This window comes from Leopardus geoffroyi, chromosome D4 (assembly GCF_018350155.1).
Source record: "Leopardus geoffroyi isolate Oge1 chromosome D4, O.geoffroyi_Oge1_pat1.0, whole genome shotgun sequence".
Lineage (NCBI taxonomy): Eukaryota > Metazoa > Chordata > Mammalia > Carnivora > Felidae > Leopardus > Leopardus geoffroyi.
The window spans coordinates 81496495-81520789 of NC_059342.1; the positions used below are offsets into that span (position 1 = coordinate 81496495).

General features: G+C 39.8%; 1 protein-coding gene across 17 annotated transcripts in view; it reads left to right on the plus strand.

The window, feature by feature from the left end:
- Positions 1-24295, plus strand: part of MRRF (mitochondrial ribosome recycling factor) — a 63272-nt gene that overhangs the window by 217 nt on the left and 38760 nt on the right. For 7 of the 17 annotated variants that reach the window (XM_045469702.1, XM_045469699.1, XM_045469701.1 and 4 more), the window contains exons 2-5: positions 4659-4879; positions 13358-13513; positions 16823-16941; positions 22742-22833. In XM_045469702.1, the coding sequence (XP_045325658.1) occupies positions 4659-4879; positions 13358-13513; positions 16823-16941; positions 22742-22833 (588 nt within the window). Of the gene's footprint in view, positions 1-168; positions 292-689; positions 770-3393; positions 3484-3524; positions 3548-4658; positions 4880-13357; positions 13514-16822; positions 16942-22741; positions 22834-24295 lie in introns of those variants that run through there. The other 10 variants (XM_045469717.1, XM_045469716.1, XM_045469712.1 and 7 more) reach the window with 9 other exon arrangements.

Sequence of the window (24295 nt, forward strand, 5' to 3'; positions counted from 1 at the left end):
GAGGCGCGCGCTGGATCCGGGTGCCAGAGACCTCTACTCAAGCATCTCTGGGGAACCTGAGGGAGTCTGATCACCGTACCCTGACCGGTTCCATTCGAATCCGGCTTGACCTTTAAGACTGGGGGCGGGACCTGTCGCTTCCGCGAGATTTTCGTGGGGTGGGGGCGGGGCTCGTCCCCTCAGCTACGAACTTCGAGGATGCGGAGGGGAGGGTGCTTATTCAATAGCATCCCCTCCTTTGTAGCCCGCTATCTGGCAGGAACATTTAGTGTTCAGAACTATCCCACGGGGGTAGGTATTATTACCCTCCCCCCGCCCCCCCAAGATGAAGATATGGAAGCTCAGAGAAATAACTTTATCAGGGTCATGCGGCTGGTGAGGGATGGAGCTTAAATTACAAAGCCTTAACTTTTAACCATTACTCTGTGCCTTCCCTCAGCAAACAGAAGTCATTTCAGTAGCCGTTGTCTAGTTTCAGAGCGTTTCTGCAGCCCTTACCTCATTCGATCGTCCTGGTAACCCTGACAAATAGTATTGTCATCTACATTTTACCTAGGAGATTGAGGTCCAGGGAGTGTGATCTCTCTGAGGTCACATATCTGGGAAGTGCTAGAACCAGGACTCTTTCCCAGGTCTTCTCTAAGTTTGGTGCCTTTTTTCCTTTCACCGCACTCTACTGCATTTTCCAGAATCTTGGAGAGCTTTATAGTTCGAAAGAATGAAAACCTGAACTGACCCTTCATTTTGCAGTTGGCGAAACACAATCTAGGTAGGAGAAGTGGTTTGGTACAAGTCACATGTCCCTGGAGAGCTGCCACAAATGCTTTTTGTAATACAGGTGGTTATGAATCTAAAGAGGATTGCTGGCAGGGAGTGATGAGATAGGAATATTGGGATCTGTACCTTCTAGGTCTTAGGCAAAAGTTCTTTCTCTACCTGTTAAAGTGTGTCATCCTCCTTTGGTTACATCAGGGACATGATTCTATACTATAGTCACGATGCTGTGAATAGTCAGATACTATGTAGTCAGTTGCTGCAAATACCTGTGTGTGGCACTGAGTTTAGAGAGCATACCCTACTATCTCTATGTGAAAAATCTGGGAGACTAAGAGATGATTGAAGCACTGTTGGGAAGTAGAGCCCAGGACCTTCAATCTGAGACTTAGAGTCCAGATCTTGCACCGTAATTGTGACCTTGGGCAAGGACTTAATCTTTCTGGACTTTCATTCATGTATGTATTCATCACTCATATTCAGTGTCTTCTGTATTCAGGGACTGTGCTATGCTGGAGGTACAGCAGTGAACAGGAGAACCAGAGATCAGTCTTTGTGGTGGTTATAGTCTCAGGGAGGGATGTAGGCAGTGATCAAATAACTACACAGATATTAGCTGATACTGTTTAAGTGCTATGAAAAAAGTATAGGGTGTTGATGAAAGTGGGCTACAGGACATTTGACCGAGTTGGACTGGAGGAGACAGCCAAGAAAGGCATCCTCTGAGAAAGTGATGCTTAAGCTGAAATGAAAAATGAGAGGTAGTTCATTAAAGAGGTGGGGGAAGATCATTCCAAGTAGATTCAACTTCAGCATTATGTTTGAAGACCCAGGAGCAGGAGGAATATTCAAGGAAATGAAAAATCATTTTGCTTATTTGTAAAATGTGGGTGGTAATTATGAATTTGGTTATCCGATAATACATGTGAAAGTGCTTTATATACAATGAGGACCCACATCCGTGTTTATAAAAATGTACATATTATAAGCTAATATACAGCTGGATTGTGAGAAGTTGCTGGGACAATAGATAAGCTAGGGCTTTGTGTCCCTCATCTAGTTCTTTACAAAATTAAAATGCACCTTCTATAGAAAACACAAAGTCAAGTTTTGAGAACCTTAACTTTGGAAAAACAGTATGTGCCTCAAATAGATTTAAAATATACTCCCAACAGTTTCAATAATAACGTCAATAATTGCTGAGTGTTTCATATATGTAATAGTATACAGTACACTGGATAAGAGCACAGACTCTGGAGCTAGATTGCCTGAAATCTAATCTTGGGCAAGTTATCTGTGCCTTTGTTTCTTCATCCATAGAATGGGTATACTAATAGTCCTTTTTTCATAGTGATATCATGAGGCTCAAATGAGTTCATGTATGCAATACAGCGTTTAGAATAGTTTCTGGCACATAGTTGTAACTCTGCAAATGTTAGCAATTGTTTCATTATTATTGTTACAATTATCTTTTTGAAGGCTCAGTAATATCACGGCAGTAAAAATGGGGTGGAAACTGTAGCTCAGAGAGGCTAAATGACCTATGCAAGGTCACACAGCTCCTAAGTGTGGGATTCCATTTCAAGACTGTGTCCAAAGCCCAAATACTTTCTCACATTTTTTTCTGAGTTTAGGTTAATTTTGTCGGATAATACCTGGTTTCCTGTGACAGTTCACTCTTCTGTGCTGAACTGTTAATACGCATGTCCTTAAGGTAAAGGGCCCAAGGGACTGCCTTTATTGAACCTCTACTTTGAAATTTCCTGACTTCTGTGCAATTAAAATCTACGCCTAAAACATTTCAGCAATGTGGTTTATTTATAGAGTTGTCTTCCGGTTCACATGTACTGGGTCTGCTTTTGGGTGCTGCGCTTTCTGTCAAAGGTTGTTTATTTCTAACCCATTTTGATTTCCTGTTGCTTTGTGGATTGGTATTATGACCTGCAACAGGAACACCAGGAAACCTGTCTTAAATGGAGCAGCCAGATTGAAACCCTGTAGATTAAAAAAAAAAAACCAACAACAACAAAACACATTATCATACAGCCATATTTGGATATAAGTGTGGGTAAGGCATTGGCTATATTAGAAAAACCTAGATATAGAAACCTCACTTAGAGCCAAATTTTGTGAACAGTTTTGGCAAAATAGGGCAGAGCTAATAGTTCCGTGCCCTTGGACAGCGATGGTCTCTTTGAGCATCAGTTTCTACATCTGTAAAATGGAGATTATTATACTTTCTCTGTGGCATTATTGGGAGGATTAGACATGGTAAAGCAAGCAGCCCAGGCCGGATTTCAATTAATAGTAGCTATTGAAAATAATTAAAGAAGAGGAAAGATACTTTTTAAAATCTAGATTTGCTTTTACTGTTTTCATGCAGTCAATCACTGACATCTAGCATCCCTTGCTATTAAAAATTCCAGCAGGAGAGAGAAAAAAAAAAACTCCATCAGGAGAAATTATTTGCCTTTGATTTACTCGCTTTTCTTTTAAGAAATAATAATAATGGTAGCTAGCATTTATTAAATAGGTACTATATCCCGGGCACTGTGCTAGGTGTTTTACATGCATTTACTATCTCATTTTAGGATCAGGATTATTTTTCTCATTTTGCAGATGAAGAAAGTGATGCCCAGATAGGTGCAGTGAATTGCCCAAAGTTGGAATTTACATCCAGATCTGACTGACTAGACTATCTTATACATGGTAAAGACACGCGGGATTCTTTATTGTGTCTGACCGTTGTGTAGAAGTCTTTTTGAAAGGAAAGGTGATAGCTGTCAACACATACTGTTTTGTGTGTGTGTGTGTGGGGGGGGCTCCTGCAATTAGTTGGGCACTGTGCCAATTATCTTACCTGCATAAACTCATTTATTCTTCCCGAGCCTAAGAAATAACTATAATTATCCCCATTTCACAGCTGAGGAAATGAAGGTGCAGAGATGTTCAGGGGCATTTAGTCAGTGGTGGAGCTGGGATTAGATTGCAAGTCTTCCTGGCTGCAAAGTGCATGCTTTTATTCAGTTCTGCTGCATTAACATTTAAGGATGGAATTTTTTTTTTTTTTTTTTTTTTTCTAATGAGGTATAGGACTGAGTTTCAAAGATAGTAACTTCCAGGTATTTGATGCTAACTGCTCTTGGTTTTAACTGAGTGATAGTCAGATTCCTGGCAGAAGCTGGCTGTAGACTCCCGCATCTTTTCATGGTCAGAGACCTTAGAAGTATAATGTATAACTTGTGTTAACACAGAGGAGGGTGGCATTTTCCAGAGCTTTAGTTCTGTAACATGGAAGACCTCAAACCTCAACCGTGCTTCAGACTCACATTAAAGTAAAGTGCATTCTAATTGGTAATCAGCGCATAAGGAACCAAAGAAAATTTTAATTAAATGCTGTCGTGTGAATTTTCCAGTCATTTTATGCCTGTTGAAATGAGTTTTTTAAATTTAGTTTAAAGTCCTCTTCCAGTGCTCTGCCCTCCCTTTTTAGAGTATAACTTTATCAAGATTTTTTTGCCTTTTCTCATGTAAGGGTTTAATTAGCATCATTAAAGATTTCAGCTGCTGCACATTTACTTAACTCTGTGTTTCCTGTGTACTATAAGGGGCATTTGGTACAGTGGAAAGAGCCTGGCGATTTGGAGTCCTACAGACTGTGGGCAAGTTACTTAAATCTCTGTGAGCTTCAGTATCTTTCTGTAATATGGGGCTAATCATATTTCCTTGTATGGCTGTTGGGAGGAGGTAATATATTTAAATTGCCTAGCACATAGCTTAGTTTGCAGTTGTTGCTTGATAATTGGTACAAATTATTTTCTGAAGTTGTAATACTATCTGTTTTCCTTTTTTTTTTTTTTTTTTTTTTTTTTTTTTGGTCTTAGTCTTTATAGTGAATGTTCACAAGGATTGTCTTCCGGCATGGCCTTGGGATTAAGATGCTTCCGCTTGGTCCACCCTGTCTTTTGTAACTCCTTTGCAGCCTTGACCAGACCTGTTTCAGAAGTGACGCTGAAGACAGTGAGTGGCAGACAAAGTGACCATGGACAATACATGGCCTCACCAGCTGTACCAATCCGTTATTTCGCTACCAAGAAAGCCAAAGGTACAGATATACGACCTCTTCGCCCTTTTCTTGCATTTAGCCCTTGAACTATTGTAGCTGGAAGGGATCTCAGAGATGTACTGAATTTCTCCCCTTGAGGAAGAACGTGGAGATGGTGTCTCAGATAGTTCAGTTGATCAGCTTAAATACCACAGTGACAGAGACAGTGTTAGAACCAAGGGTCTCTTTGCTCATTACCGTGTGGCCTCCTATGTTACCATTGCTCAGAATATACCTCATTTCCTTCTTTTAGTTTTAGTTTTGGAATTAGAGATGTAAGTGCCAAGCCAACCAGAATATTTGTGGCAGAGATCAACATATTTTCTCCTTATAACAAGCAAGACCTCTGTTGGAAGTGAAATTAAAACCAGAAGTTTGTTGGGTGAGGAGGTATTAGAGCCATGGATTTAGATGGATGATCTTAATGGTTTGTGTCATCCAAGAATGAGACTTTGATATGCCGCAGGTCTCAGCTTCAATGTCGCTTCCTCAGGGAAGTCCTCTCTGACCCCTTAGACTGGGTCAGGTCCCTTGTTACGTGCACTCTTGTGCACTGTTATTTTACCTTTGACGTCCTTAGCACAGCACCCGTTAATTAATCAATTAATTGTGAGATTAATTATTGTTTGTTCTGTGTCTTCTATGCTGGACCCTATGAGAATAGGGTCTGTGCCTTATTTAGTACCTAACAGGTCCTGACACATAGTATGTATCAAAAAATGTTGTTGAATGAATAAGGAGTGCGGAAAGCACTCCTCAGCACACCTCAAAGCACACGTGCTATTTGCAGGGGTGGGTCAGGGAGTCCATTCCCAAGGATGGTGTTGGAAACGTGCTGCTGAATATTTTTTCCGCTGACTTTCCTTTTATGGTTTCATATGAACCCTCCCTTTGCTATTAATAGGAAAATTAACAAATTGCTGAAAGAGCATTAATAGTTAGAAGATTTATATTGTTACTAGTGATAATGGTAACTTTCATCTGTATGTTGCACTGATTTTTTTTAAATTTCACAAATTCACGTATTTAATAATTTGACCTTTATAATTATCTACTGAAAGAATTATTATTATCTAGTGAAGACATTTTTATAATTATCTGGTGAAGCCCAAATCTCACCATTTGCAAACGAGGAAACCGAGGTACCTATGTAAGATGTTTGTCCATGGTCACATCTAGATAGTGGCAGAACTGGGAATGGGGGGGGCCTCCTGATGCACACATTAGCTATAGCGTGTAAGCAGCTTTTCATATTTACTTGGCTGCTCAGTTTTTAGCTCTTCTGATTGCCTCTTTAAAAAGTCGGTTGCTTCACTTTTTCTTTGAAATTTGTTGGATTCCTTCTGTATTAGGAATGAGAGTCGTTTGTTGATTGTGCTATAGCTGTCTGCTTTGCCTTTTACTTAATGGTATCTTTTGTTGACCATAAGTTTTAATGTGGTCCTATTTTTTTCGTCCTTTCCTTTATCATTTGTACTTTTTGTGTCTTCTGTAACAAATCCTTACCTACCCAGAGTCCTATTCTTCTATGTTTTCTCCTAAATATTTTGAAGTTTTTTACTTTTCGTGGGTTTTGAGTCCATATGGAATTTATTTTTGAAGGTGTTGTGAGGCTGGGAATCTAGTTTTAAGTTTCTTTTTTGAAATGGGTCATATGTTGTGTCAACATCACTTATTGATTAGCCCCTTCTTTACTCCCAGATTTGTAATGCCTCCTCTGTCGCATGTCAAGTTTTTTGTTGATTTTAGTTGATTTTGTTGAATTACTTATCTCTTCCTGTTCTAAATTTCTTGCTACCTGAATCACTGTCGTAAAGCCTTGAACCTAGTGGTAAAAATCTTTCCCCTTACTATACATCCACACTTTTCTGGCCTTTCACTCCTGTATGTGAAATTTATAATCATATTGTTAGTTTTTCTCCATAAAGATTTTATACATTTCTTTGATCAGCTTTATTTCTGGGTATTGTCGTTTTGGTCACATACATATTTTTTATTAAATAAATTTTGGCGTTATAACATATATGCAGAATAGTACATACATTCATTGTAAGTGATTACAGTTCAGAGAATTCTCACAAAGTGAACACAGCCTTGTAACCGTCACCCACGTCAAGATATAGAACATCACTCGTACTCTGGAAGCTTCCTGCCCGTCCCTTTCGGTTGTCACCCTTTAAAAGATAACCCATTTTGGGGCTTTAGCACTATAGATTAGGTTTTCCCTTTTTGAGCTCACTGTAGCTTCTTTTGTGCCTGGCTTCCTCCGGTAACAATCTGTTTGTGAGATTTGTCTATGTTGTTGCATGTAGTAGTTGTCTGTGTGTTTTTATTTATGGTATCCTAGTGAATGCTTATACCACAACTTGTGTATGCTTGTCCAGTTGATGGGCATTTGGGCTGCTTCCAGTTTTGAACTGGAAGTAAATAATGCTGCTGTGAATGTGCATGTACATGGATTTTGGTGCCCATACATATATACCTTCCTGTTGGTGTACATATACCAAGAGGTGGGATGGTCGAGTCTTCCGAGGATGTGTCTATTCCCTTTCAGTACATACAGTTTTCCAGAATGGTTGTGCCAGTTTACATTCCTACCAAAAAGGTTTTAGCTTTCTCTTTGTACTCACGAGTACAAAGTACTCACGAGTGCTCAGTACACAGTCTTTTTATTTCTAGCCATTCTGATGGGTGTGTGGTTTTATCTCATTGTGGTTTTAATTTGTCATTTCTTGATGGGTGATGATGGCGAGCACCTTTACATTTGTTTTTTGGCTCTTTGTATATCCTCTTTCCAGTCTTTTGCCCATTAAAAAAAAGTCAATTGGTAGGAGTTTCAGTATATTCTAAAGATAAGACTTATGTCATATGTACGTATTGCTGATGTGCTTGCCATTTCAGTCTTTTAGTGGTGTTTTGTTTCAAGTTTTTATTTAAATTCGAGTTAGTTAACATATAGTGTAATGTTGGTGTCAGGAGTAGAACTCAGTGATTCATCACTTACATTTAATTGTGTCTTTTGATGAATAGAAGTTCTTAATTTTCAGGTAGTCAATTTATTAATCTTTTCCTTTATGGATAATGCTTTTTTTTTTTTTTTTTTCAGTTTAAGAAAAATGACCCTACCTTAAGGTCATGAGTGGATCTATTGTGTTATTTTATGGAAGATTTGTTTTTTTAAATTCATATCTTTTTTAAAGATCATACGTGCTGTTTGGTTGCTGGTGAATAGGAACACTTTTGGTTATTATACACTGATGTGATATCTTGCAACTTTGAACTCTTTTCTTAGATCTATTATTTGTATATTCTTTGGAATTTTCCAGGTAATTGTGATACCCATAAATGATGGTAGCTCTGTTTTTCCCTTTCTAATCCATATACCTTTTCTTCCTCCCCTCTCTTCCTTTCTTCCTCCCTCCCTTCTCTCTTTCTAACTGCATTGGCTAGGAACTCTAATATAATTTGAATAAACGTGACTGATGATAGCAGGCATCCTTGTTATATTTCTGACTTGTTAAGGAACACTTCTCATATGTTAACATCAAGAATTATGTTTGCTTTATTTTTCAGTAGTCTCTCTTTTAAGCAAATATCTTCTGTCCCTATTTTGTTAAGAATTTTTGTTTTGAATGGGTGTTAAGTTTTTATCGAATGCTCTTAGTGCATTTATTGAGATGATCGTCTTTTTTTTTTTTTTTTTTTTTTTACTTTTTTAATCTATGAATGGGGCGACTCAACATCAGTAGCTTTTTCTGATGTTAAACCACTTTTGCATTTTTGGTATGAGCCCTGCTTGCTCCTTTTGATATATAATTTGTATGTACACTGCTTGATACATAATTTGTATGTATGTTGTTGGATTTGGTTTGCTAATATTAATTTAGGATTTTTGAGTCTATACCTTTATGTGAGGTTAGCCTTAATGTAAGTCTCTGATATTGATGGGTATAACTTTCTAGCATTTCCTTGTCCGGTTTTGGTATCAAGACTATATCAGTCTCATGATGTGAGCTGGGAGTTCATCTTTGTCTTTCTGTCTCTCTCTCAGTGGGATGGTCTGTGTAAGACCAGGATTAATCAGTTCCTTACATGATTCTTAGAACATGCCTATGAAATCACCTGAACCTGGTATTGTGTGTGGGCAGGCTTTAAAGCATAGATTCAGTTTCTTTAATGATTATGATGCTATTTAGATGTTCTCTTTTTTCTTCAGTTAATTTTAGTAAATTATGTATTTTTAGGAAATTTTTTATTATTTCCACGTTTTCAAAGTTGTTGGCATAAAGTTGTCCATAATAGTCTCTCAAAATTATTAAAATCTCTAATGTTTTGGTAACTGTCTTCTCCTTTTCTTTCTTAATATTAATTGATTTGTCTACTTCCTTTTTTTCCTCAGTTATTCTTGAAAGAAGTTTTTTGGTTTCATAAGCCTTTTAAGAAAGAGATTTTAATTTTGTTGATTTGTCATTTTTGGTTTTATTGATTTCTGCCCTTTATTGTTTATTTTCTCCCCTGTCTTTCTTTTTCTATCCTTTGAACTGGACAGTTCATTAATTTTCAACCTTTGTTCTTTTCCTATAAGTGTATAAAGCTATAAACTTCTATGTAAATATGTCAGGTGGCTCAAAGAAGTTTTAGATATACAGTATTATTATTATTTTAAAACACTTAAAATTTTCATTATGTGTTTTCCATTAGTTCATGACTTATTTTGAAGTGTTTAAAAATTTTCAAACATGTTTTTTGGAGAGTTAGCTTGATCCCACTGTGATCGGAGACTATGTCCTGTATGATGAAGGTTCTTTGATATTTATTGAGATTTGTTTTGAGGGATAGAACAAGATCATTTTGTATACAAGTCCAAATATGCTTGAGAAGAATGTGTATTCTCTTACTGCTGGATGCAAGATTGTGTATATGACCATTAGATTGAGTTGGCTAATTGTATTGATCAAATTTTCTATTTTTTTTTATTTGCTCAATTTATCAGTTACGAAGGAAGGTATTTTGAATGTCTTTGTATGATTGTAGATTCATCAGTTTCTCCTTTTAATTCCATTGATCTTGACACTACATTATGTGGTGTATTTAAGCTCAGAAGGGGAGTATCTTTCTGGTGAATTGTTTCTATTGTCATTATGAAGTGGCCTTCATTTTTTCTAAAAATGCATTTTGTCTTAAAATCTATTTTTAGATGTTGATATAACTATCAGCCTTCTTTTGTTTAATATTTTCCAGGGTTATTTTTCCATTCATGTACATTAAACTTTCTGTAATCTTATGTTTTTGTAAAACCTCTTATGTGTTTGTATATGACTAGATTTAAAAATATCTTACTGAGAATCTGTAACTTTTGTTTTTGAAATACATGGAGTTTTTTAATGTTTATTTATTTTCGAGAGAGAGAGAGAGAGAAAGCACGTACAAGGTGGGGAGGAGCAGAGAGAGAAGAGGGAGAGAGAGAATCCCAAGCAGTCTCCACACTCAGTGAGAAGCCTGACATGGGAGCGCGATCTCATGACTGTGAGATCGTGACTTGAGCTGAAATCAGGAGTTGGATGCTTAACTGACTGAGCCACTCAGGCATCCTGAGAGTCTCAAACTTTTAAGTCAAATTCTTGGTCTGTGTATATTTATTGTGATTACTGAGTATTTGTATATCTACCATTTTATTTTTTACTTTATCATAGTTTTCTTTGTTTTTCTCCTCCTTTCTATTGAATTAGCCAATTTTTTTTTATTTCTGTTTTCTCTGCTAATTTGGAAGTTATACATTTTATTTCTTATTGTTTTGGTAGTTACCCTTAATTTCTTTTTTTTAACTTTTTATAGAAATTAAAAGGCACCTATAGAAAAGTGCAGTTATCATAAGAAACAGCTTGGTCATTTTCACAAACTGAAAACACTTGTGTAATCAGCACCTAGATCAAAAACCAGAAATTCCCAGCATGTCAGAAGTCCCCTTTATGCTCCCTTCTAGTAATTTACCTCCTCCTACTCCTTGTAGGTAACTATATCCTGACTTCTTTTTTTTTTTTTTTTTAATTTTTTTTAATGTTTATTTTTGAGAGAGAGACAGAGTGTGAGTGGGGGAGGAGCAGAGAGAGAAGGAGACACAGAATCCAAAGCAGGCTCCAGGCTCCGAGCGGTCAGCACAGAGCCCGACGTGAGGCTCGAACACACAGACTGCCAGATCATGACCTGAGCCAAAATTGGACGCTTACCGACTGAGCGTCCCTGTATTCTGACTTCTAATGGCAGGATTACGTTTGTCTCTATATTTTTGTATCTGGCTTTTGTGCTGCACACTCTGTATTCTAGTGTCTAGCCTCTTTGCTCAACGTTATGATTGTGAGATTTATTCTGTGTAGTTGTAGATCTTTCTTTCTCATGACTGTATACTATTTCATTCATATTATCTATCCTCATATTGATGGGCATAACTTAATTTTTTTCTTTTTGTTTTGAGAGAGAGAGAGAGAGAGAGAGAGAGAACAGGGGAAGGGCAGAGAGAGAGAGAGGAAGACACAGAATCCGAAGTAGGCTCCAGGCTCTGAGCTGTCAGCACAGAGCCTGACTCGGGGCTCAAACTTAGGAACTATGAGATCATGCCCTGAGCCAAAATCAGACGCTTAACAGACTGAGCCACCCAGGCTCCCACTTAAAATTTTTAACATACATTCTTAGTTTAGAAAATCTAAAATTGAAGATACTGTTTCCATCATTTCTAGCTCCTGTTGTTGCTCTTGGAAAGTATGCTGTTACTGTAAATTTTGATCCTTTTTAGATAATTTTTCTTTTATCTTGGGCTCTTTTCAAGATCTCTTTGTCCTTAATTTTCTGCATTCACAGGATGTCTAGGTATGAATTTACTTTTAGTATCCTGTTTGGAACTTGTGTTTCTGAATCTGAAGATTGTCATCTTTCATTAGTTCCAAAAATACTAAGCCATTATTCTGTTAACCTAAGGGCAATAAGGTTTCAAGAACGGTGGTGACACAAGCCAATAAATATTTTTTTAAAAATCACTCTGCTGCTTACTGGTTGGTACTTTGGGGAACACATTTAAATGACTTATGCTATAGATTTCTCATCTCATCTCATCTCCCTCTACAATGGGAACAGTAATAATATCTGTTCTTCCTACTTCCAAGAGCTGCTTTGATTATCTAATAGAAGAATGTACTTTATTTTTTTAATTTTTTTATTTTTTAAATTTTTTTCAACGTTTATTTATTTTTGGGACAGAGAGAGACAGAGCATGAACGGGGGAGGGGCAGAGAGAGAGGGAGACACAGAATCAGAAACAGGCTCCAGGCTCTGAGCCATCAGCCCAGAGCCCGACGCGGGGCTCGAACTCACGGACCGCGAGATCGTGACCTGGCTGAAGTCGGACGCTTAACCGACTGCGCCACCCAGGCGCCCCTAGAAGAATGTACTTTAAATTGCATTGCAAATTATAACATGCTATACAAATACCACAGGAGTTAGCTCTCTGTAGATGTTTAATAAAATTTGTTGTGAATGAATCTCAATAAATACTTGAATTGTTAGCAAATAAGTGGATAGTAGTAGTACTTAATATTTTTATTCTTTTTTTTCTCTTGACCCACCTCCCACGAAGAAATGCAGGAATATTTGTATACTTGTGGGAGTGATCTATATACATAGAATGTAAATGAAAAATCACCATGGTGGCTTAGGCATAAAATAGAATTTTATTCAGCTCCCATTGCTGTTGATTTTTCTGAAATATGAGTCATTATTATCACCACTGGTGGTATTTAATGTCTGTAACTACTGTTGTTCCTTTTGTCTCTACCAGCTATCAGATACTTTGCATATCCTTGTCTTAGCATTCGTTTTAAAATGAATTAATGTATTTCCTGTGTCTCCAATTAGATTGTATAGAGACAATCTAATGGAAAGTTTGTAGGTTAAAATTAGGCAGATCTGAGACCAAATCTTGGCTATACTATTTCATGATCTGGTGACATTAGGCAAGTCAGTTTACCTTTCTCATCTTCTGTTTATTTTTCTAAAAAATAAGGAATTAATTTATTTATAGAGTGCATGCCATGTGGATAGTGCTGTTATAGGTGTTTGAATTACTTAATTTGTATCATAGCAACCTGGCAGTATAGATATTATCCCTGTTTTATAGGGAAGGAACCTGATACTCAGAAGAGCAGAGTAATTGCTCAAAGTCATAAAACTCGTATGCGTGATAGCCAGGATTTTCACCTGGGGTGTTTCATTATAAAGCCTGTACCTTCACTAGTACCTCAGAAAATGATTAGCATTTTCTGGGAATCCAGTGGGTAATAAATGTAGGCTATTTTGTAGGACACTGATGATGTACAGTTTTTTAGCACTTGGCATTTTTCCCTGCATTTCGTAGGCACTTCTTCCCTAATTGTTTATTGTCTCTGTTTCTGCTGCTGTTCTTGTATTCACTGATTGTTGACTTTCTAGCCAAAGGGAAAGGACAGTTCCAAACCAGAGTGAATCTTAATGCTGCCTTGATTGAGGATATAATCAGCTTGGAAGAGGTGGATGAAGAAATGAAGTCTGTGATAGAAGCGCTCAAAGATAATTTCAATAAGACTGTCAATATAAGGACCTCACCAGGTTAGTGACTGAACCAATGTTTTGGAGAAGGGCATAGTGGAAAGATCATGGCTTTGGCAGGGCTGGGTTTCAGTCCTAGCTTTGTTACTTACTAACTGGTGACCATGGGCAGTTAACTTTACTTTTCTGGTCCTCAGTTTCCTTGTCTGATTCCCACCTTATAGCTTTGGGGTGAGTATTAAAGTCAGTGAGGTAACACATGTAATGGTTCGAGCACAGTGCCTGGCTCGTAGTTAATACTACGTTTATTTGTCCATTCAACGATGAACTAAGTATTGTGCTGGTCCACAAGTGGTGAACAAAAGTAGGCATGGTCTTTGCTCTCATGGAATTGCACTCTCAAAAAATGGGATTTTTATTATGATTATACTATATAAGCACTTCTAGGTATTTGGTCTTACAGTAACTGACATCTTTAATCTGATTTTTCCAATTTGTCCTATTTGGCCATTCTTATCCCTTACTGGGAACCAAGTGGCTGCAGACCTATCCATCTGAGGCATTTCTGTACCTCTGAGCTTGACCAGGAAGATTCCGTTTGGGTTAATAACTTCCTGAAAGTGGCTTTTCTAAGTGGGAAATGTCAGAACTGTCTAAAAGAACTGTTTGCAGATGTGATGGAAGAAGTGAGTTGTCAGCTAATGGTGCAGGCAGGCAGGAAAAATCCAATTGCTGTTAAATTGGCCTTTTGGAAATTGTCATCATCCTAGAGTCAAGCCTGGGACCTCCTCTGAAGGTATCTCTAGGAGCTTGGGCTGCTCCCACTCACATCTTGGCTGGGATAGTTCCTAAGGAAACTAGGAAATACTTCATGAACTTGTTCTTAAGAAAACCAAATGAAAAATATACAGCTCCATTTATAAACACCAGCAGAAACATACTGAGTTTAGAGACGAGATCCTGTGTGAAATCAGAAGACCATTCCGTCATTTGTCAACCTTTGGACTGGGGCATTTCTGCCTTTGCTGACAGTAGAGCGTGCCATTCAATCTCTCCCAACTGTTTATTTTAAACTTGCTTATTATTTTAGGTATGAAACTGATAAAGTGCTTTGTCTCCCCTGTGCTTTCTGGCCTGTTAACATTCTGCAGCCGAAACCAGAGAGCAGTTTGAGAGGAGCTCAGGGAGAAATGTGATACTTAAAATTAGCCAGCAAGCTCCACTCTTGTTGAACTTAAAAAGATGATGGGCCTGGAAAGGGGTTGGGAGTGTAATTTGTTAAATGTTAACCTCTGCGAAAATGAGGGGCAGGAATGAGGCTGAGGGAGATTCTCGCTGGGGACAGATTGAGGGAAAAGGATTTGATGCATTATGTCGATATGGATTTAGGGAATGGGAACCACCACAATTGCATACTGAAAAGGCCATGTTGCGACTTCTGTGGCAAAGGATCTTATGGCAAATCAGGAAGGCTGAGTTAAGATCCATTTTCAAAAGGCCTCCCGTTGGTATTTCCTCTTTGCCTCCTTCTCTTCAGGGTTATGTTTGTGTAACGTTCTCTCTAGAACTTGGAGCCATGAAGAGACTGGGTGAAACTGAACTTAGCCAGTCTTTTCTGTGCCATATTCTTCCATATCCTCTTTCACTACTATCTGAGCCAGCAGGCACTTTTCCTTTCACACCTCTGTCTGTCTACCAGTAATTTCTATCTCCAAGGTAGTTGATTGCTTTTTTTTAAAATTATTTTTTTAATATGAAATTTATTGTCAGATTGGTTTCCATACAACACCCAGTGCTCATCCCAACAGGTGCCCTCCTCAATACCCATCACCCACCCCCCTCTCCCTCCCACCCCCCACCAACCCTCAGTTTGTTCTCCGTTTTTAAGAGTTTCTTATGGTTTGGCTCCCTCCCTCTCTTAATTTTTTTTTTTCCTTCCCCTCCCCCATGGTCTTCTGTTGATTGCTTTTAATAGTTGTCTAAGATACAAATTTATCCATGTATTTGTTCTTGCCCTCTTCCATCCATCCATCCATCTGTACGCTGATGTATTCACCAAAACATTATTGAGCACTTATTCCGTGCTGGTGAGTAGGTGCTGTAGATACAGAGAGAAAAGACGTTGTTCCCAGCTTCCAAGAGCCCAGAGCCTAATGTGAAGAGATCAACAAGTAAACCAACATAGATAAAACCAGATAGCAAAGCAGAGTGGTGAAGAACATGGCTGTAGAGTTGTCCAGACCTGGGTTTGAATTTAGGCTCCATTATTAAGAACTGTTGTGACCTTGGGCAAGTTATTGTCTGGTCCTCCATTTCCTCATCTGTAAAATAGTGGAACTATTTCATAGAGTTGTGACAATGAAACAAAAGAAATTATAGAGAGCATTTAGTATGGTGTCTTGTGCATAGGAAATGTTCAGCAAATACTGGTTATCATCATTATAGAAGGGTGCATGGGGCCCTAGGGAGCTCATAAGGGGGTTTGTTATCCAGCCTAGAAGGTCAGATAAGATTTCTGAGATTGGATGCTATTATAGCTGAGTGTTAAAGAATGAGCTGGAGTTATCTGAGCAGAGAAGGACATTCTCAATAGAAAGAACAATATATGCTCAGAATCCTGAGGCAAGAAAGAGCAGACTGTATTAAAGAAATTGTAAGTAGTTTAGCTTGGTTAAAATACAGGAGAAAGTCAAGAAGTAGTAATAGTTAACATTTACTGGGCACTCGTATATGCCAGTTACAAGTGCTTTCCAGAGACTTTCATAACAACCTGATGAGGTAGGTACAATTTGTATGCCCCATTTACAGAGATCAGGAAACAGGTGTCTAAAGGTTTAGGGGATCTGCCTAGGGTCACATAATCAGGAGGGGGCAGAGTTGGTATTTGAACCCAGGTCATTGGTCTTCAGAATTGTGGAGATTTTTACCATTATACCTCCTGGACTTTTCCAGATTGAAGCCAGTGTTGTCAACAACCTCCTCTCCTGTGATGACATTGAATCTGGTTGAATACTTCACATCAGATCTTGGGGTCTTAATAAAGTACTGCACTGCATTATTCTTACAACAGTATGCTGGGACAATTCCCAGTTTGCCTAAGAGGACCCCTCCCCCACTTTTTCTTTGTGTCTCAGAATGAGCCATTTATGATTGGCCACCCTGGTTGACGGTAGGGAAGTCCTAGTTCTGACAACACTTCAGAGCTCTTTCCGGCATGTGACACTGCTGCTCCTGTGACAGCCCCTTGAACAGTCTTGCCACATTGATAAGGGATCACTGAATATTAGTTGAATCTGAATTAGGTAGGGACTTAGATGTGGTGCTGTTAAGGTCTTTCTGAGTTCTAAGACTCTGTGACTTTTCTTTTAGGATCCCTTGATCATATCACTGTGGTAACTGCTGATGGGAAGCTTGCTTTAAACCAGATTGGCCAGATCTCCATGAAGTCTCCACAGCTGATTTTGGTGAATATGGCCAGCTTCCCAGAGGTAAGGTGGCTTTTGCCAAAGGGACCTCTTCATGATCTCTTTTGGAATGGAGGAGGTTGGGTCAAGTCAGGAAGAAGTAGTCCCTGCAGCTTGGGATGGAACAAGAGAGAAGGCACAATAAAGGGAACTTAACGATAAGGAAAAACTCTCTTCTTGTTTCAAAATTCCTTTTTTGTTAAACTCAAGTGCTAAAAGGCCAGGCAAGTAATTTGAATACTGAAACTGGCTCCATCTAAGGAACGTAATAGTGGCGATACAGTGATTGGCGCTTAGCCAAATGGAAGGGGCTGGGGTAAGCGGGAGAGCCTGCACCCTGTCTGAAGGGAGCAGCCTCTCCAGCTCCTGCTGATCATTGCCAGGCAGAAGTTAAACCTGGTAATCAGTGTTATCAGACGCTAAGGTTTTTATTTCTAGAATAAGCCAGTAACTCACATTTTTATATAAGATCTTTCCTAAATGTTGGTAACAAATTCACTTTTTTTTTTTTTAAAGACTGTGAGACAAAGTGTATTAATGGGCCAGATTTGGGCTATGGGCCCCCAGTTTGTGACCTTTGCATTAGTATTGGGAGCAGACCTTCAGGAATTCATATTCCTTTCAAATTGGTCCATTGCAGAATTGGACAGAGCACAGAGCCTCCAGGGCTGGAAGGTGGATTGCATTAGATCATCGCAACCTTGAGGCTATGATTTTAAGTCTAGTTGAGGAAGACAAATGGGCTTTTCCTTATTGTTCCAGTGGATTGGGAATTGACCTGGACTGGGAGTCCTGGAGAACCTGGGACCCGGTCCCATCTCTACTGTTTGACCTCCATTTTATCATCTGCTAACATGGGGTGGAGGAATCTGAAGTCTCTTCCTGTTCCGGTGGTCTCTATCAATACTTCTCTCCCAAAGACCAAAGTGGAATCTGTTGGATTTGACAAACTGGGTTAGAGACATGAGGAGGGAAATCCCTTGCTGTGAACAAACTGTTTCAAATCAGAAGGCTGCTGTAGCTAATGTGCCAGGCACACTTGTGTGGGGCTGTTCTGTTTTCCATACTGCAGCCAGAGTGGACTTTTAAAAATATATATTGGATTGTATCATTCCCATGCTTTAAATTTATCAGTGGCTCCATAGTCTTTTGGAAAAAAAGTTATTTTGGCCTAGAAGGCTTTGCCTTATGGGGGCACCTGGGTGGCTCAGTCGGTTAAGTGTCCAACTTCAGCTCAGGTCATGATCTCACAGTCCGTGAGTTCAAGCCCCACGTCGGGCTCTGGGCTGACAGCTCAGAGCCTGGAACGTGCTTCGGATTCTGTGTCTTCCTCTCTCTCTGCCCCTACCCCGCTCGTGCTCTGTCTCTCTTCCTCTCTCTCAAAAATAAATAACATTAAAAAAAAAAAAAAAAGGCTTTGCCTTCTGATATGGCCCTGGTCTGCCTCTAATCTCTGCAGTCTAATGCCACTGTCATCTCTGTACACCGGTCTAGGCACACTGGCCTTTCAGTTCCTCAAATGCACCATACCTTTGCATCCCCAGGAATTACGCATATGCTGTTGCCTTTGCTTGGAACACTCTTGCATGTCTAATTGTTACTCCTACTTTGGATCATAGCCTAAATGTCACTTTTTCAGGGACAGCTTCCCTAATCTGCTCAATCTCAATTATTCATCCACACTGGCCTCTCTTGCATAGCACGTTCTTTTTCTTCATCACACTTATCATTAACAGTTACACATTTATTTCCATCTTTATTTTCCATCTCCTTTCCATTAGATTGTAAGCTTGGAAGGTAGGAATTGTATCTAACTTGTTCCTTGCGTCCAGCACCCCTCACGCTGCCTGGCACACAGAGGCACTCAGTAGATTCTCCTCAAGTGGATGAATACTTGTCGTTAGATTGATGGAAGGAAGGCACTCTTTCCTGGTGTCACTGAGAAGCAGAGAAATGGATGAAAAGAGAATTGTCAACTCTTTCCCATGCTGGCTCCCTCTAAATGGCTGAGGCCTTCTGCCTTGTTCATCAGATCCCATAGGCACCGTGGGCCAATTTAGGGAATAGCCTCCTAATTACACAGCTTGAAGACCTCATCAGACAGATTGCTTTTCAGAGCCAGCCACTTCTGTTATTAAATAGCAAATGGCATTCACAGAAGAAGCACCTGATTGGCCACCAGAGCATCTTATGAGGCAGGAGGAGGTATTAACAGCTTAATTTTTTCTTAGGAAGTTGGAGTATATCTTCATTTTTTTAACCAAAGTATCTTTGCCATCTTCCTAAGTTGAAATTCTGTGAGTTTTGAAAAGAAAAATCTTCATAATCATCTCAGTAGAGAGTTCTTTGCAAGGACAGAGTGAGGAAGTGTGACTTACATTGTCTTTTGAATTCCTTTATCTCATCTGGTGCATATATTAAACAAATAGCTCTAACTAAACATTTCCTTCCTCTAGTTTAGAAACTGTCCATAGACTACCCAGGTTCATAGCTTCAAAATGCTGAGCTAATCCCCTCTGTGTTTATGTAATTCCTTTATGTCTCACATGCGGTTGGCTTTCTTTCCAAACCTGAGCATTTCTGTGTCGTGGCGTAGTGACACGATGCAGATTTACATGCATAATCTTTTCAAACGCACTGCAGACAGAACACTGTGTTGCATTTGTTTAACACGTGTCCTGCTTGATGAATGATACACACAGTTGCTGCCTTCCATAAACTTGCCTGCAGCTAGAGTTAATGATGGGAAAGAAAAGAAGGGAGTAAAAAACCACAGCTTGATTTGAACAAGGCAAATGAAGAAAAAAAAAATTCCACAGCCTCCACGATTGCTCTTGTGGAAGGAAGAAAGCTAATGTGTACTGAGTGTCTGCTGTGTTGCCAGGCTTTGCTTTCTCATATTTTGTTTAGTGATCAACACAGGTACTTTCTAAAATGAAGCAGTATTTATTCCATTTTATAGATGAGGCTCAGAGAAGTAAAGTATCTTCCCCAGGTTCACACTGTTAGGATAGAGTCAAGATTTGAGCACAGGTCTGACACGAAAGCCCGTGCTTTTGCCATTCCTGCATTAATTCAACAAATTAGGAAACAAAAATAAAACCCCCCACAAATATTTATTGAGTTTCTGTGAGTTATTAGGTTCTCTTTGAGGTGTTGGGAATTTGTCGATGATTAAGACAGACAGGGTTCCTGCCTTCATAGACCTTACATTCTAGGGACTCATTGGGATATGAAGAAAATGGAGGGCCACTAATTAAAATGGCCCCAGCAAAGTTGACTTGAACCCAGATTGTCAAAGTGCTTGTTCACCTGTCCAAGAAAGTTTGGTCATTTTTATCCTTTAACATAGATTAGCTTAAGAATCACAGTAGCAGACATTGCTAATTGGTTATGGCACTCTTTCTTGCCTGACCCTAGATGGAGTCTATGAGCTTTCTTGACACAGTACTCCAAGCAGCTCCAACTAGTTGGTCAGTGTTGCTGTTTGAGAATAGCCTATTTGTCCTGAGGTGCTGATTAGCATCCCTTCAGTAAGGAGATACAGCCTGAGATGGAAATGCAATAGAAATATGTGCGTTTTTGTCTGAACAATGAGTTTCAGAAGTCGTTTTGGGAAAATAACTGTAATTCCCTGAGTTTCTGTATCCTACCATATCAAATGAAAATATACATGTTTAGAATATTTTAGAAGAACTGACCTAGAAGCCAGTTCATTAATGCACTCATTCAACATGCATTTACTGAGCACTTTCCGTGTACCCAGCACTGTAATTCCACTGGAAGGATATACATATTGAGGGATAGTTCTGCCCAGCTTGGAAGCCGCAGTGGGTGTTCCCATGCCTCTGGGGGAAAGTTGTCTGGAAAGACTGGGGCAGACGGTGAAGGGAGTTGGTGGCGGTGAGATGCTACAGTTGAGTTCTCTGTCATTCAGAAGCTTCAGGAGAGGAGGATTTAGAGACTTGAGATCAGGCCACTTCTTCAAAGTAGAGGTTCTCCCTTTATTGCTAACTTTAGAAATGATTCATTTTATTAAGTAAAATGGCAGCCCTCTTGGCAGAGGAAAATTTCATTTCTTTAGCCATCTCTTTTACTTACCTTCACCATTCCCTTTATATACCAGACCAATTCCACATTATTTTTGTCTATTTAAAAAAAATTAAATTCCACATGCTATAATTACTGAATACATTGGAAGGAAATACAAGGTAACGTCATTGGATGGAGGGTTGAGGCACCTGAGATCTCCTCCCGACTCTGCCGGTAACCAGAAGTATGGTGGGCAAGATCCTCATTCCACCGCCCTTGGCTCTCAGGGAAGACCGGACATGTGTGTAGGGTCCCTGTGTACATAGGAAGGGACTGAACTACATTATGTCAGAGATCCCCGCTAGCTCCAACAGTCTGTGGTGGTCAGGAGTACCGTTTGAAGAATTTACTGTTTGAAGCAATGGTCACACTGTGTTCCATTCTGTGACAGCCTCCCAAAGGGATGATTCTTCTGCATGTGGACTTGCAGTTTGTCTTTTTTGACCTTATGGCAGTACCTTAGGTCCTTGTAGAATTAAGGTCATGTCAAGATGAAATGGATAAGCTTTTTAGGCACTCCCTCAAAAACCAAAACAAAACAGGAGTGCAACAAACCCCATTCATTAAACCACAAAGTCTAGGGAGGAACTCAGGGCCAAGAATTGTCCCTGTGAATCCAAGTGAAGTACACCAGCTGTGGCCAAACCTAAAAGTCTTTGAAAATGTCGGAGGCCTTCTTTTCTTGAATTCCACATTGCCATGCCAGTGAAAGCGTCTTCCATCCACACTGCTTTATCTTGTCCTTTAGGATTTCATAGCAGGTATAGTTACATTGCTTGAGGTGAAGTGAAGCACGTTGGGAAATCCATATACCTTGTGCCGCCTGGCACAGTAGAGAGCAAGGCGGTATCAGAGAAGACCCTGAAGGATGTCACGCGGGACAACAGTGTGTCAGCTGACTGATGACATCAGCTCAGCTTTGTTTGTGTGCAGGATTTGCGCATTCTTACCTTTATAGAATAAGTTTAGATGATAACGCCCCTTGCCTGGGTGTTACTGTGTGCCAGGCACAGAACAAGATGCGTCGTTCGTGTTACCTCATTTAATCCTCCGGGAGATACAGGTACCGTGTGCTCTCAGATTACAACATGGAGACCTCAGGTCGAGATTGTTGCCCAAGGTCACATGGTTAGCAGAGCAAGGATTTGGGCTGAGATCTTTCTGACTCCAAAGCCCAGGCTTTTGACTGGTGTACCATACTGCCTTTCCTGGAGCGCAGACCAGCAGAGACTCACTGCTCAAGCCAAAACACGAGTGAGGTCGGTGTGAGTGTAGATGCGAAGGAGTTAAATGTATTTACTCATTCCACATCGGCACTGGTATATTTTGAGTGTAAAATGTCAACTGGAATTTTTAATGTATAAAATCTTTCATCTGTCCTTACACCAATCTTTGTACAGACCAGCCCCCCTCCCTTGAGGATTTATTGTGGTTTTGATCTGTGTTGCCTCAAACCGTTGAAATCTTTTCAAAGAAGCAGAGCTGTTTTCTTTTTATTTTTTCCTCCTCTTTGCTTTTCTTCCCTCCCGCAGTACACTAGTACCAGGAGTGGACGTAGTTTGCTATTCAGCTTGATCAAAGCACTCTACACCAATGTAACTTCCTGATCTTACTGGTAACAGAACTAAATGTTTCCATGTTCTGCCAAGATGGGTTGCCAGTTATCGACAGAGGGCTTGCATCTGGTAATAATTATTTACTAATTCTGTTTACCTTTTGATCTGGTTTTCAGTGTACAGCTGCAGCTATCAAGGCTATAAGAGAAAGTGGAATGAATCTGAACCCAGAAGTGGAAGGGACGCTAATTCGGGTGCCCATTCCCAAGTAAGTTTGGTTAAAATTCACATCTTCTGATGCAGTGGGGCAGTTGTCCTCGGAAGGAAACCAACAGGCCAAGATACTGTTAGGCCCGTAGCATATTTTACCTGTACTCTTACCCTGGCAAACTCCAGCATCCTTTGGGATCCAGTTTACCGATTCAGAAATATTTACTGCATGCCTACTACATGCTAGGGGCTGAAGATGCAGCAGTGAACCTGGCAAAGTCCTTGTCTCCGTTCCAGGCTGGGAACCTTCCAGGCTGGGAAGGTGGGACACATAAATAGTAAAGTCATCCCAGATAGTGAAATGCTATGGGGAAAGTAATGGCGGTGGGACCCCATAGAGCGACTTGATGAAGGTGATGGTAGAGGGACAACTTAGCCTGGGAGAGCTCCTTAAGGAGGTAACGTTTTTGCTGAACCGAATGGGGAGGAAGAGCCAGGCTGGGGGAGGGGCTTTCCAGGCAGACTGAGCAGCCAGCACAAAAGACCTCGACACTCGTGTCCATTGAAGAGTTATTTTTTACATTAGTCCTTGCTTGTTGAAAAATTTAGGCATTAGAACAGAATATTGTTAATTATATAAATAGAACTTAGAGTTTTGAATGAACAAAAATGTATGTTTATTTTTAAATTAAAAAAGAAATCATAAGACTTTGGCATGTTTGAGAGGCAGAAAGCCAGTGTGCCTGAAAGTCGAGGGAGGGAGAGGGAATGGAAGGTAGGCTTTTCAGGCCATGGTAAGGAGTTTGGGCTTTACTCTAATTGGAATGGGAAGCCACTAGAGGGGCCTAAGCAGAGAAATCTGATCCAATGTTGACTTTTTGGGGGTCTTTTTGGCTGCTGATTAACAAATGGAATATAGGGGGGCAGAGTAGACACAAAGAATAGTCAGGAGGCAGCTGTGAGGGTCCAGGTGAGTTCGAAATCTTTGCAGATGCCAGAGCAGGCACGGTAGTTTCTCCTATAATCTCATTTCTTACTTATCTGTAAGTCCTTCTTCCTACGTGATGCCTCTTGGACAGCAGGTCCCAAGTGAGTGTTGAATTAATTCATTTAGTCATTCAACAAATATTTATTAAACACTAACTGCATGTCAGGCACTTTCCTGGTGGTTGAGATACAGCAGTAAACAAAATAAACAAGAAAAAGCTGCTGTCCTCCTGGGCTTACCTTATAGTCGAGTAGGTACAGTAAACAGAAAGGCTGACAAACCCATGATGTAATATCAAGTGAGGATGAGGACTATGAAAAAGAATAGCAGGGTAAGGGGATAGAGGATTGAGGTTTTTATTGTAGATAGGAAGGTTCAGAAGGAAGTGACGTTTGAGCAGAGACCTAGGTGAAGTGAATGAATGAAGCCTCCAAGTAACCAGAAGGGAAATAGAGTCTTTTTGTGCCACACATCACATTGTATTTCTTCACATATATTGCCTCACTTCTCACACAGTCCTGTGAAGTACGTT